Raw genomic sequence first — 14127 nt, forward strand, 5'->3', positions numbered from 1 at the left:
ACTGCCAAATTCGAAAAGTGGGAGGCCAGTAGCCCGCTCCCCCCCCCCCAGCGCTTCCGCTGCCAGTGCACAGTAGGCTTACATCTGGATATCGATTTTAGTGATGAAGCCAGAGAAGGATACAACTTCTCTCCCGAAATAATATTGAGCAGCATGGGTGTGAGCGAGCGTGCACGTCAAGTAGCCAACTTGTGCCGTAAAAATTTACACGCCCTCCAGAGACGATTTCTTGCCACCTTTATTTCGGCACGCACGCGTGCGTATGGGATAAGAGTGGGAGGCGAGGGCAGAGCTAATAGTAATAACCTGCTAACGTTACAAAAATTGCAGGCCTATTTCGTTTTTCTGAATTTTCGTCGGTGAAGAAGGATGTCTGGAGAAGGGATACTGCATCCAATAGTTTACTGGGCCCAAACTGACAAGAACGTGTCTCTTCGTGTTGAAGTCCGCGATGTAACTGTACGCAATTACGTTAGGTTTTGTTACTACTACTAGTACTAGGCCTATTTCTATTTGCATTAGTCATGTTAGTAACGGCATTAGAATGTTAAGGCCTAACACAGTTCAGTTGAGTTCGGTTAGGGAACCAACCTTAATGTAGACTAGCTATCAGTTTGTCTTGCATCATGCCATTTGTACATGGACACAATACATACTCCTGATGTACATTGCAGCCATTGTTAACCTTTCCCAACGGGAAAAACATCTATTTCACTGAAATAATAATTTTGGAAAATAATGAACTTTTGGGCAGCTGTTTCAACAGTATGCAGGCGGTGGATGGAAATCTAGGATATTCATTCTCGTGGCCTAGTTGATGGTCAGTGTGTTAGTCCTAGCAGTTAGTTGTAGCATTTATGGATACATGGCATAGGCTACACATACATGTACACTAATCCCAGTACGTGAACCATCCCATGTCGTGAGCCAATTAACAGTGGATATTTCAAACCGCTAAAAAAATGTCAATGAATGACATCAAAGAATTCCAATCGACAAATGCTTGCTCAGCTTTATGTGTGAAAATTTGACAAAGTTCTTTGCAAACTGTGGAAGGTAACTTCAGTTTGTTACAGTTTAGTAGATCTCTTTTTACATGTATAGTGTAATTTTCAAGTTGTACCGTAAACTGAGGTAACTTTGGCACCCTGGAGTAACTTTGGCAGGAGCCACACCCGTTGTATTTGTCATATCTTTGCAATGCACTATACAAATATATAAGTTTCTCTAAAATGATTCTTGGAAGTCATTTAATCATAAAATACACCTGGAGCCTTGACTTGAAGGAGTTTTCATGTGTGAAACTTTGTTGTAATCCTTTTTAATTTTTCTTTCATTAATTCCGGCAACCTGCCAAAGTTGCCCCTAACCATGGAGTATGGCAGCACTTATTTAAGCTCTAACTCACAATTAAAAGAAATGAATGGATGTTAGCTACTACTAGATTAGACCTAAGGCTTCATCTGACAAAAATGTCCAATCAACAAAGACAAAGTATTTCTGTTTTTGGAAAAGCAGAAATGATGAGGATTTTAACCTTCCGAAGTTACCCCAGTTGACAGTAGTTCAAGATGATAGTGAGTGGTGTGTGTAGTGATTGGAAGTTGCTGCTGCCTCCCTCTACTCCCAGAACTCTGGGGCTCATCACCTGCAGTGGACAACGAGCCCCACAGTGCAATTGTTGTGATTCTAATACATATATTTGATGAAGAGCAAATTTCATTGCCCTAACCATTTTTTTCCTCTATTATGATGGCAGAGTCATTCCATAGATGTAACAGAGGAGAGTCTTCAGTTTGAAGGCAAGTGTGAACTGACTAAAACTCTCATCCTCACTGTCAGTGTCTGTGAAATACAGTTTCTTTTCTGTCTGACAATGAGATTCTCATTTTCTTTTCTTTTCTGCCATACCTCTGTCGTCACTTGGAGCAGTTGGTTACAGAAGCTTGAGTTGGTGTTGCAGTGCTGTTATTCACCATAACTTTAGTTCATAGTGCATAAAATATCTCTTGTTCTCTCTAACTCACGACAGCTGTAGGGTGCTCATGGACTTCAGTTTCTTTGGTTGGGCTTTTTTCTGATGACAAACCCAGCTATGTAACTGCATTTTTTATACATTACTTCTTTCACAATATACAACCTCTTCTCTTACACTTTACACTGAAATCAATCGCTCCTTTCCAGCTCTAGGTGTTGGAGCAGGTGGACTGCACACGTACAGATTCTCTCTGGACTTTTACGCACCAGTAAATGAGAAGGTAAATGAAGTAAATCCAGAGAGATGAGAACAAGGGAAGACACTTGCATTGAAAGAAATGGGGGGGGGGATGTTGAAGGACATGGGGCTCAGGTTGTGGCAAGAATAAACCACTATCGGAGGTTTTCTTTGAATTAATGATTTGGGTAGTGTTCTTAATTCTTCACACTGTGCAAAGCTGTCATGAATCTGGTGCAAAGCCATTTCTGACAAGGTCCATTAAACTACTTTGTGCGCCGTCATGTGACAGAAATTTAGATTTCCTTATACGAAAGAGGGCATCATATTAAAAACAGATTATGCTTACCATTTAGTAAATGGCATTTACAAAAATGATCAGTCACATTTCAGAAACAGATTAATTAATCTTGGTTTCCTTTTTTTAAAGACATCGTGCATTCATGCATAATTCTTCTTTGCTGTAAAATAGAGATTGCCCATAATAAAGCTCTGAGAATCCTATAAAAACAGTGTTCGTGACATTTATAAAGCAACCATTAAGTAAAAGAAGCTAAGTGAAACTGATTTTTTTTCTAATGAGTTAGAAGGTTCATATTCTTTCTATTTTCTCTCATTTTTTGAAAATGGCAAAGCTATTTTGTTGAAGTTTCCTCTGGTTCTTGTTTTCAAAGATAGCCACATGTACCTCATATCTTGCATAGTATACATGTAAGTACATGCCTTCCAGCTTTTTCTGCACAAAACAATAAATTATTGATGGGATGCCGGCACTGCAATCGCAAAACGGACATTCCTGTCATTAGGCCTTCTTGACAAGACTGGATTGTCAGAAGAAATGAATATCCCCAATGCCTTTCCTAAGAGTTTTTACATTTTTGTGTAAAGATCCAGCTGGAATCTTCATAAAGTTTAAGGGTAATTGCAATTTTTTTTTCTAGGACAGCACCTACCGGATTTCGGACCGCCACGTCGAGATCAACCTGGTCAAGGCGGAGGCCAACGACCCATGGCCGAGAGTGACCCACAAGAAGCTGAAGCCAGCCTGGCTTCGTCTTGATTTTGACAAGTGGTTGGCAGACGATAGCGACGATGAGGATGACCAGCAATCGCAAGCGGTACGTGCAAGGAGAGGTGCATCTTACCATCAGGGTTCCAGTTATGCCGTAATTGTGTCATTCTATTTGCAAACATGGGCGGCAGAAATACCAATGTAGAGATTGTGGAGGATCGTCTATTTGCAAACATGGGAAGCGAAAATCAGTGTGCATGTAGCTCAGCGATTAAAGTGCACACCACAGAATTGTTTCCCGTATCCGACTTTGAATTCTTAATTGGCCCGTAGCTACTTAGAGGTTCTTGTAACATTTTCACATTGTATGCACTGATCCACCTGGGTTTCTCATTCAAAGCCTGCTTATCCTAGCTGTCGGTTGCACCAGTTTACGTGATTGCTTGTTACTTTCATCTTAACATTGCTACCATTGCCTGCCCTTCTTTCTTGGACCATAATTCTTTCTGCATTGGCTACATTTCACCCATCCTAGTTTACTTTCTTCATGTGAAGCAGCAGAAGCTTTCCTCCCTTCTGTCTTTTCCCATTTCCACAGTCAGTGTTTTCCCCTGTCCTCATCTCCCTTTCCTTGCCCCTAGTGACCTCAGTAAAACCACCAACAAATGGGCTCCACCTGTCTGAACAGGAGTGTTGTAGTCGAGACCATGGTAGGGCCATGCACAAGACCATAAGACCTGTCACAAGTTATGGGTAAACAATGACAAAGGAATGCTTCTGTTGAAGTTCATTTGAGTAGCTTGTGACTTGAATTTCAGACTGGAGGTCTTTTGATGGTCTTTTGGGGTCCTGTGATGGTCTTAAGAGGTCTCGACTACAGCCCTACTGAGCAACAAAATCTATGAAGATCCAAGGGCACTTACAGTGTTGGTTTTCTTTGCTTCTATTAGTTTTAATCCACAAATTGTTTAAATTCTTAATTTTGGGGAAGACAGGCGTGCGTGTGTGGAAGGCCAACTTTTGGTACCCACTAAAACATCATTCAGTAGTGCTTTGGTTAAACATTCATGAGACGGTCTTGCCTGGCTAGATAACAGGGACCAAATTCCAATTCAGAGCTGATAAGGCAGGTTATCTTTGTATGAGTGTGTCTGTAGTCTAGGCTGAGGTACGGGTATGCACAGTTTGATAAATTGTGATACAAAAAGAAGCTTCATTGACTGTGAGTGTCCTTCATAGACAAAATACTTGACTGTTTCATGGGCACGTTCTGTACATATTGCCAAAATAATTTACAGCTTTCAAGCATTCAGAACCGTATTAATCAAGCAGTTACTTTGATACGTGTTTGTGTTTTTTCTTCCAGCTTGACGAGCAACGTGAAACACTGAAGCGCATTGAGAGAGACATCATGGAGGCACAGGAAAAGGGTTAGTTGTTTCTGCTGACTACTTGAAGAAGAGAAATAAGAAGAAAAGTGGGTCATTGGAATTGACTATATTCTATTTCTATTTGTTCAGCGTATAATTTGCATTCTTTAATCGCTGAGTGTTAGAAATTAGAGGACTTGTTCTAAACACACAGAAGGGACACAAACAAAATAAATTTAGACCCCAGATTTATAGATTTCCCCCAAATCCTTCCCCGTGAGCAATGATAAGAGAGGTGTAATAGGCATTTGAAGGCCACTTGTGTGGTTGCCGTTTGCATGCAGGGCCATAGCGACTAGTTGGGGGGAGGGTTGCGGGACACCCTAACTATTTCATTCCAGTTGGCAAATAGAGCTTTGGTTGGCAAATGAATCCCAAATCGGTACAAAAATGATACGTGTGGGCTGTCAGCATTTCCCCTGAAGCATGAAATGTAACGTACCATAGATTTCCATTTTACACAAAATGAGGTTGGCCAGCAAGTCACAAGCTGGCAAATTGACTCTGGCATTACCCCTCCCCCCCAAAAAAATGCCTTCACTCCGCCCAATGTTTGCGCACCCCCCAGTGTGCACCGTTGCCGGCCCTGCATTGAGAAACAGTTTTCTGTTTGAAACTTCAAGATCGACATTTTCATAGGCTTGTGGTGTTAAATTACTTAAGGTCCTGTGTAATTACTTGGTTTCCCTCTGCAGCATATGCAGATTTGAAGAGGGTTTACTTGTTCATCTATAACTTGATCCAATTCCTGGGCTACAGCTACACCACCGTGCTGTTGTTTGTCTGGTTCATTGTCTACGGCAAATGTAAGCAAAAATTCTGTGTGTCTCTTCTCATTCCGATAAAGCTATTATTTGTAGGCTATCTTTGTAGGATAAGTGGTTAACTTGTGAGAAAAGTACCGTGGGAACAAACAAAACAACCAACAAAAAATTCTTGAGCTGAAGGAAGCATATTAATGCCCATTGCCAACCTCTTGGACTTGTGAAAAACATTATCAAAATGAATAATTGATAGGATTTAACCTACATATACTGGAGAAATTTCAGGTCCCTTGTGTTAAGAATTAAGACTTTTTAGTGATGCATAGGTCTGTGCTAGAAGACAGTTCATATTCACATTGCCTTCTTTGAAAGTATCATCAGTCTTCTAGCCTTTATGAGTTGAACTTCGAGTATTTTCATTTACTCAAATCTCTCCATGAGTCTGTGTTTTTTTTTTTTTTTTTGGTTACTCCCCAGCTGAGATGTTTGCTGCTTTTGAGAAGTCCTTTTATCCTCTGGGGATGTGTCAGCTTCTGGCCCTGCTGGAGATCGTTCACCCTCTCACGGGCCTCGTCAAAACAGGTGTGGTTGCCCCAGTTATCCAGGTATGGCCATCACTTATCAATTGATGACTGCTGTGATTTCGGACACAGAGTGTTTTTGTTAACACTCTAGGGAGGCATGGAACACTGAGCGTGTGAGATGCCATTGAGTACGTGTTAGATCGCAAATGTGATCGCTGTGTCCAAAACATGATGCAGCAACCTCTGTTATCTCATTTTACTGTTCACTGGAGAAAGTAGGCGTTTCCATACAGTTGATGGCCGTGCAACACAATTGGTACAAGTGTGACCAGGCTTCATCCCGAACCAGTATCAATAATGTTTGAGCGATTTGTCATCCGAATATCTAATGCAAAACCTGCCAGTCCTGACATCCGTAGGAGACACGCAGCCATCATGTGGCGTGCCTGGGAGAAAAGAGTCTTAATAGACCGATTATGCACACTATGTCGTGTGACCTATAGTGGGTATCAAACGTCAACAAACATGGCGTTCTCCCAAAGCACAGTGTTTTGCAAGTGTTGTTTACCAAAATTAAAGTTGACTTAAGCATTAGCACATCAGTGGTCTGGGTACTCTACTGACTGTCGGCTTTGTTCTTGATAAATGACACTTGTGACACACTTTGCTATGAGAGGACGCCATGCTGGTTGATGGGTGATGGTGATCCCCACTATAGGTCACATGACTTAAAGGCACAATGGGTCTGTTGTCATGCTAGGGAACTTATCAATTCAAAATTATCTGACACCTTAAATTATGTGAACAAGTTTTGTTGAAATTTGCAAATTCAGCATTGCTAAGTGGATATGTTTCTTCTTTGCTGAAGGTCCTGGGTCGCGACCTGCTGCTGTTCATGGTTATCATGCCAAATGAAGATATTCATGGAGAGCCAATTGTGTGCTACTTGTTTATGATATGGAGTGCCATAGAGGTTGTTAGGTGAGCTAGTAAAGATGTATGACTTTTGCTTAGACCATTTCAACTATCCATGATCATAAGCCTCGTAAGTTGACTGTACCTCATGCTTATGCGTGATCATAAGCCTCGTAAGTTGACTGTACCTCATGCTTATGCGTGATCATAAGCCTCGTAAGTTGACTGTACCTCATGCTTATGCGTGATCATAAGCCTCGTTAGTTGACTGTACCTCATGCTTATGCGTGATCATAAGCCTCGTTAGTTGACTGTACCTCATGCTTATGCGTGATCATAAGCCTCGTTAGTTGACTGTACCTCCTGCTTATGCGTGATCATAAGCCTCGTTAGTTGACTGTACCTCCTGCTTATGCGTGATCATAAGCCTCGTTAGTTGACTGTACCTCCTGCTTATGCGTGATCATAAGCCTCGTTAGTTGACTGTACCTCCTGCTTATGCGTGATCATAAGCCTCGTTAGTTGACTGTACCTCCTGCTTATGCGTGATCATAAGCCTCGTTAGTTGACTGTACCTCCTGCTTATGCGTGATCATAAGCCTCGTTAGTTGACTGTACCTCCTGCTTATGCGTGATCATAAGCCTCGTTAGTTGACTGTACCTCCTGCTTATCCGTGATCATAAGCCTCGTTAGTTGACTGTACCTCCTGCTTATCCGTGATCATAAGCCTCGTTAGTTGACTGTACCTCCTGCTTATTCGTGATCATAAGCCTCGTTAGTTGACTGTACCTCCTGCTTATGCGTGATCATAAGCCTCGTTAGTTGACTGTACCTCATGCTTATGCGTGATCATAAGCCTCGTTAGTTGACTGTACCTCATGCTTATGCGTGATCATAAGCCTCGTAAGTTGACTGTACCTCATGCTTATGCGTGATCATAAGCCGCGTAAGTTGACTGTACCTCATGCTTATTCGTGATCATAAGCCTCGTAAGTTGACTGTACCTCATGCTTATTCGTGATCATAAGCCTCGTAAGTTGACTGTACCTCATGCTTATTCATGATCATAAGCCTCGTTAGTTGACTGTACCTCATGCTTATCCATGATCCGCTTCCACCATCAACCATGATGCATTCACCATGACAAGCAGAGAACTTGGTCTGTTGTCTCCCTTGCAAATTTCCACATACCTCAAAATTAAACTGTCCCATGATTAGATGGGTGCTTAGTTGTCTGTAATATCTGCCAAATTTTGCTCTCATAATGATATTGATGGTTACAATGATAACGATGATTCGCGTCAGTGATAATGGCTCACTCTTACAATGCAATGCATTGACCTAAAGGTATCATTTCATGCTTACAATAATGAAAAGGTATTACAGAAGAAGGGAGCTACAAGTAAGTTACAAAGTGTACGTCCGATTGAACAGACAGGAATTCAGTGAGGATTTGAATTAGTTGTTAATATTAACTGTTCAGACGGAGGTCGCAAGGGTGTAATGCGACCTAGGAGAGATGTGTGAAAATTCCATACGGCTTTAGTTCAATGGGATTGCACAAAGAGGGGCAGTGTCATGTAAGAGTAATCTTGGCAAGCAGTCCTGTCTATCTTACGATGCCCATGTCTCAGTTACCAATATCCACCCCTTATCAATGTTTATATCCGTTTAATTCTGACACATATACCCTGTACAATTTGCCTCCAGGTACCCGTTTTACATATGCGCGACACTGAACTATGAGAGCGAGGTCATATCCTGGCTGCGGTACACCATGTGGATACCACTCTACCCCCTGGGGTTAATGTCTGAAGGTGAGAGGTCATCCTGAGCAGATCCTGGCTGATTAAAATAAAGGAAAAATAAAGCCCAAAAGTTGCACATATGAAGTGCAGTGCATCAGTTTTTGATTTTTCGCGAGCTGCGAAGCTAATGCGAGCCTGTGTAATTCTGATTTCCATCTTCTGTCCATCCGTCTGGCCGTCCTTAAAAGTTTTTCCTTGCAGGTACATTGGTGTTACAATCTGCCACTGAGTGCTTGTTTGCTTCCTCTTGGAATCAGTATTTAAATAGTCTCATATGGCATTAACGCTTTGAAGCGTAGTTTATGAATTTAGTGAAAAATTTATAAAAGTGGAGTGTTAACATTTTGAGTTGTATTGAGTTGTAAAGGATGGGGGTCCAAGTGACAGATTAGGATGTTTGTTGGGGGAGCGGTACCTGTAGGAGGAGGAGGATCATGGGGACAAGGTACATGATGGAGAAAGTGGATGAAATGCTGGATAAGGTTGGCGTAATGGTTGGGCTGGATTAGTGGGATGATGGGACAGCCAGAGTAAGAAGTGAAGGGAATGATGGGGAGGGGGCAGAGTAGGAGATGGATAGGATGATGGGGAGGGGACGGAGTAGGAGATGGATAGGATGATGGGGAGGGGGCCAAAGCAAGAGATGGATAGGATGATGGGGAGGGGGCCAAAGCAAGAGATGGATAGGATGATGGGGAGGGGGCGGAGTAGGAGATGGATAGGATGATGGGGAGGGGGCTAAAGCAAGAGATGGATAGGATGATGGGGAGGGGGCGGAGTAGGAAATGGATGGGATGATGGGGAGGGGGAAGAGTAGGAGATGGATAGGATGATGGGGAGGGGACGGAGTAGGAGATGGATAGGATGATGGGGAGGGGGTGGAGTAGGAGATGGATAGGATGATGGGGAGGGGGTGGAGTAGGAGATGGATAGGATGATGGGGAGGGGGTGGAGTAGGAGATGGAGGGGATGATGGGGAGGGGGTGGAGTAGGAGATGGAGGGGATGATGGGGAGGGGGTGGAGTAAGAGATGGATAGGATGATGGGGAGGGGGTGGAGTAGGAGATGGAGGGGATGATGGGGAGGGGGTGGAGTAGGAGATGGATGGGATGATGGGGAGGGGGCAGAGTAGGAGATGGATGGGATGATGGGGAAGGGGTGGAGTAGGAGATGGAGGGGATGATGGGGAGGGGGTGGAGTAGGAGATGGATAGGATGATGGGGAGGTGGCGGAGTAGGAGATGGATAGGATGATGGGGAGGGGGTGGAGTAGGAGATGGAGGGGATGATGGGGAGGGGGTGGAGTAAGAGATGGATAGGATGATGGGGAGGGGGTGGAGTAGGAGATGGAGGGGATGATGGGGAGGGGGTGGAGTAGGAGATGGATAGGATGATGGGGAGGTGGCGGAGTAGGAGATGGATAGGATGATGGGGAGGGGGTGGAGTAGGAGATGGAGGGGATGATGGGGAGGGGGTGGAGTAAGAGATGGATAGGATGATGGGGAGGGGGCGGAGTAGGAAATGGATGGGATGATGGGGAGGGGGAAGAGTAGGAGATGGATAGGATGATGGGGAGGGGACGGAGTAGGAGATGGATAGGATGATGGGGAGGGGGCCAAAGCAAGAGATGGATAGGATGATGGGGAGGGGCAGAGAAGGAGATGGATATAATGTTGGGGAGGGGGCAGAGAAGGAGATGGATAGGACGATGGAGAGGGGCGGAGTAGGAAATGGACAAGAAGATGGAGGGGTGGAGTAGGATATGGATGGAAAGATAAGGTGGATGTGGGATTGGAGATACATGTAGAGGGGATTAGGGGTGGAGTCAAAGTAGACATGGTAGGTATGGGAAGATGGGGGGTAGAATTGTGGAGGATAGGTTGATGGGATTGGATGCAAAGTGCAAAACTGTACTTAAGAGGAATTTTAATTATGCACCACCATCAAATTCACAAATGCACTGCTTATCTAGGCATCCAGGTCTGGTCTGACTGTACTGGACCCACATTCTTTAGGCATTCCTCTCTCCTGTAAAGAACTTTGGAGACTTTGTATACCTGTCTCCCTTGTTGGTGGTCTCTGTTATTTACTTTAAGGGATTTGATGGCATAATCTTTGAGAAAGGGAAAGAATACAGGACTTTTTTGTCCTTTTGCCGTGGTTGTCTGGGTAGCCTCTCCCTTGGACGGAAGACAGAATTTAATTACCCTGATGACAGAATAGTGCATTCCAGAACAGGGCGGAGTTCATTCGGCTGTGCTTAAAATGGTCAGATATGGGTCATTACTTTTGTTCAGTGTGTCTTTAGTAAATGTGGCCGTGTGGCTGTACATTAGCATGATTAGCTCCCCCCCCAATGTTAACGTTTTTGTTGCTTTCTCTTTTGAAAACGTTTACATTGCAATTTTTCCTGTCCACAGCTATCGTGACGTACATCGCAATCCCATATTTCAGGGACACTGGCATGTTTTCCCTAGTTCTGCCAAACTCTGTCAACATGGCTTTCAGTTTTGACTACTATTTGTACGTACATCTGGGATTGATTGCCACAGGTGAGTTGATTCCAGACAGTGTTGTACCTCAATTCAGTCCTGCAGGAGTGTTAAATGGACCACTGGGAAAGTTCTTGCGTGGTTAGAGCAAGGGTAAAAGCTCTAGTGGGAGATGAAGAAGGGACATTAGGCTGTGATAAAAAATAAATGCATGTAAATGGGGATTGGACAGCAGTAAACAGATGGATAGGCGTTAGCCACATCCACTGTGATGGGGCAGTAGAGATAGACACATCTGTGGCTGTGGCTTTTTTTTTTGTCATCGATGCGCTACAGTGTGTAGCCATAGCCACAGATAGCAGTATAATTGTGGATATGGCCTAATGTCAACAATAGGTCATACAGTGCTCCCAAGTTACATACGCTAGAGCGAGGGTAACGATAGTATGCTTAAAATTCAAGTCATGCTTGTTCATTTCTAAAATTTTGTTTGTTCTCAATCATCTTACCAGCTCATCCCTTATTTCCTCATTTTATTCAAACCTTAATTATCCACTTGTCTCTGGGGTTTCCCGGAATCGGGCACCTTAGGTTTGTATGCATAGCCACTGTAATCAAAATCAGACAAAAGAGCTGGGCCTTGTAACAAAAGGCTGTATTTGGAATAAAAGACCGAGCTGCAGGATTTGCCATTCATTTTTCAGTTGGCATTAGCGGAGTTAATCCGTCATTGTTTTGAAATAGCATACCACTGTTTGTGGCATTCAGTGTCAGTGGATTATCAGTGGGGACAAAAGTGCTCCAGCGATGAGCGATACAGTACTGCTGCACGCTAATCTGGCCACATTTGAAAAGACGCCACAGGCATTCAGCAACACACTTGGCCAATTTCGGGAATAAAGGAAATTACGCAACACCCCACAATCTGGGCTCTTTTTACTGGGAAGCGGGCCTGGCTGATAGACTCGGATGTCAGTGGAGGTGGCCTGTCAGATTAGAGTAGCCACCAGACAGTCATTTGTGTGGGTGTAAATGTCCAGTAAATAAAGTTATGAATTTTTGAAAAAAATGTGAACACTGAAACTCTTGTCCCGCAGATTCAAATTAAACCCTGCAAGAATTGCAAGGGTGTTGCCCAATCAGAGTGTTTCATAGCTTCATATATGTGACTTCTCTCCAAATACGGTCCAGCCCCCCCCTCCCCCGAGCGTAGGTGATCAGAAAGTGTTAACTCTCCCTACGGTCCACCATTTCACTCCCTGTTTATGCAATGCAAAGATCATGGTTTCCCTTGTTATTGGACTTTCCTCTGATGGTCAATTTTTCTTTGTCACCGATCACATGCCTCACTGCTTCCTTCTCACTCCCTCCATGTAAGTTTCCACAAACGTGTGTATTCGTGGGACACTTTTCTGGGAGATGCATGACAAGTCAGCGGTCAATGAAGAACCAAGTTTTTCCAGCACACTGCGTCGACAATTTTACGTTCTGCAAGAACGATACATCCAAACTTGCGTAAATTAGCTTCAAAATGTGCCACAGACGAATGCTATAAGTGTGCTCAGGCTTGACCCAAAAATATACCGCTGATATAGCCCCCCCCCGCCGGTGTTATAATGGAAAGAGAAGGTAAATCTATGGCTTTTCTCTGTTCTGTGTCAGGTGGACCATTCATGCTGAGTCACATGTGGAAGCAGCGTCAGAAACGCTTTGGTTCACTGAAGAAGAAAATCAAAAGTCAGTGAAGAGTTTGGCAGTTAACGGAGGACATAACAGCTAACACACTGATTCAGAGTCCTGATGATTATGCAAAGTCTCATACTTAACATTTATAACTGTTTCTACAGTCTCAAATTTCAGAAATGGGAGGACATTTTGACGTTTTCTATTGAAGTTACGTACACCGCAAACTGAGTAGACGTAGCTTTTCCCTTCAGTAAAATGAACTGTGTTCCTGGAATTTGTACATTTTGCATGCTTTTTGATGTGCATATTTCTTTGAAAAGAGTTCAATCAAGTTTTAAGAAGGATGGATTTGATTATTGTTTTATCGTTTTTATTCTCGGCCTATTTTGGCAGTAAATTTTTTTCCAAATAATTGAAATTATGTTGTGGCATGTATAATGACACTTTGAAGAATGGTTAAACTAAATGCATTACTTCAAGATGTTGCTGATTTTTAAGGAAAATAATCCACGGATTAAATGGTTCAGTAACATGTTGTTCTGATGTGAGGCAATTCTTCTCGTTTATGAATCATAACATATTAACTTGTGTCGGCATGAAGTGAAAACAGGTGTTGTTTTTGTTCTCTTGCTTGCGATTGTGTAATATGAGACACTTTCCCCGGACACAGGCACAGATCACCTCGCCATCCTTGTCTCTTGCGACATTTGTACATGTAACAATCAGCAATGCCACAGACAGACTGCAGGCCTTTTGTTGTTTTTTTTTATCAAACCTGGCAATTAAGAGGACAATAAATACATGACTGTCACAGAACCCCGTCATACACGTCAGTACACCTGGTGGCGAAATGGGGGGGGGGATTTGGACAAGATCAAAACATGACCCGCCTGAGAGAACCGCAGTTTTCAAAATGCACAAATATAAACATGTCTGGTATAAAATGTCTGGTGTTTTTGGCATCGTTCAAGTGAAGGCGCATGTTTCGTTAAAGGTGACCGTTTGCTTTTTATCTTCTGCAGAACAGGTCCGATTGAGTCGAAACGTTCGGAGCACTTACACAGGGGCGTGTGTTAAAGGAAAACAATATTAAAGTAACGTCGCGACGATGCGTTGAGTATCAAGTTATATCACATTAAAAGGGCATTATTTAAAGTTCTTTGTTTTCTGAGGTTCATGTCTGATTGGGTTGAAATATGAAAGGTACTTTAAAAAAGCATGTTATACAGTAAGAATGCAGTATAATGCTGCCATCCCTGTCATGTTACGTCATTTTAGAGG

General features: G+C 43.1%; 1 protein-coding gene across 1 annotated transcript; it reads left to right on the plus strand.

Annotated features, from left to right (window-relative positions):
* Positions 1-238: 238 nt before the first annotated feature.
* hacd3 (3-hydroxyacyl-CoA dehydratase 3) lies at positions 239-13453 on the plus strand. The gene is made up of 11 exons (XM_022250985.2): positions 239-459; positions 1760-1802; positions 2185-2258; positions 3157-3333; positions 4594-4657; positions 5353-5463; positions 5899-6026; positions 6814-6926; positions 8572-8678; positions 11089-11220; positions 12823-13453. The coding sequence occupies exons 1-11, from the start codon at positions 370-372 to the stop codon at positions 12903-12905; spliced, it is 1122 nt and encodes a 373-aa protein (XP_022106677.2). The 5' UTR covers positions 239-369; the 3' UTR covers positions 12906-13453.
* The last annotated feature ends 674 nt before the right edge of the window (positions 13454-14127 follow it).

This window comes from Acanthaster planci, linkage group LG05, assembly GCF_054643075.1.
Source record: "Acanthaster planci isolate LZ-2023a linkage group LG05, COTS_SCS, whole genome shotgun sequence".
Taxonomy (NCBI): domain Eukaryota; kingdom Metazoa; phylum Echinodermata; class Asteroidea; order Valvatida; family Acanthasteridae; genus Acanthaster; species Acanthaster planci.

Excerpts from the sequence above, each read along its gene's own strand:
- hacd3 (XM_022250985.2), top strand. The coding sequence starts at position 370 with ATGTCTGGAGAAGGGATACTGCATCCAATAGTTTACTGGGCCCAAACT. Across the intron at positions 2,259-3,156 it reads ACGCACCAGTAAATGAGAAG|GACAGCACCTACCGGATTTC; the intron begins GTAAATGAAGTA and ends TTTTTTTTCTAG. Across the intron at positions 3,334-4,593 it reads ATGACCAGCAATCGCAAGCG|CTTGACGAGCAACGTGAAAC; the intron begins GTACGTGCAAGG and ends TTTTTCTTCCAG.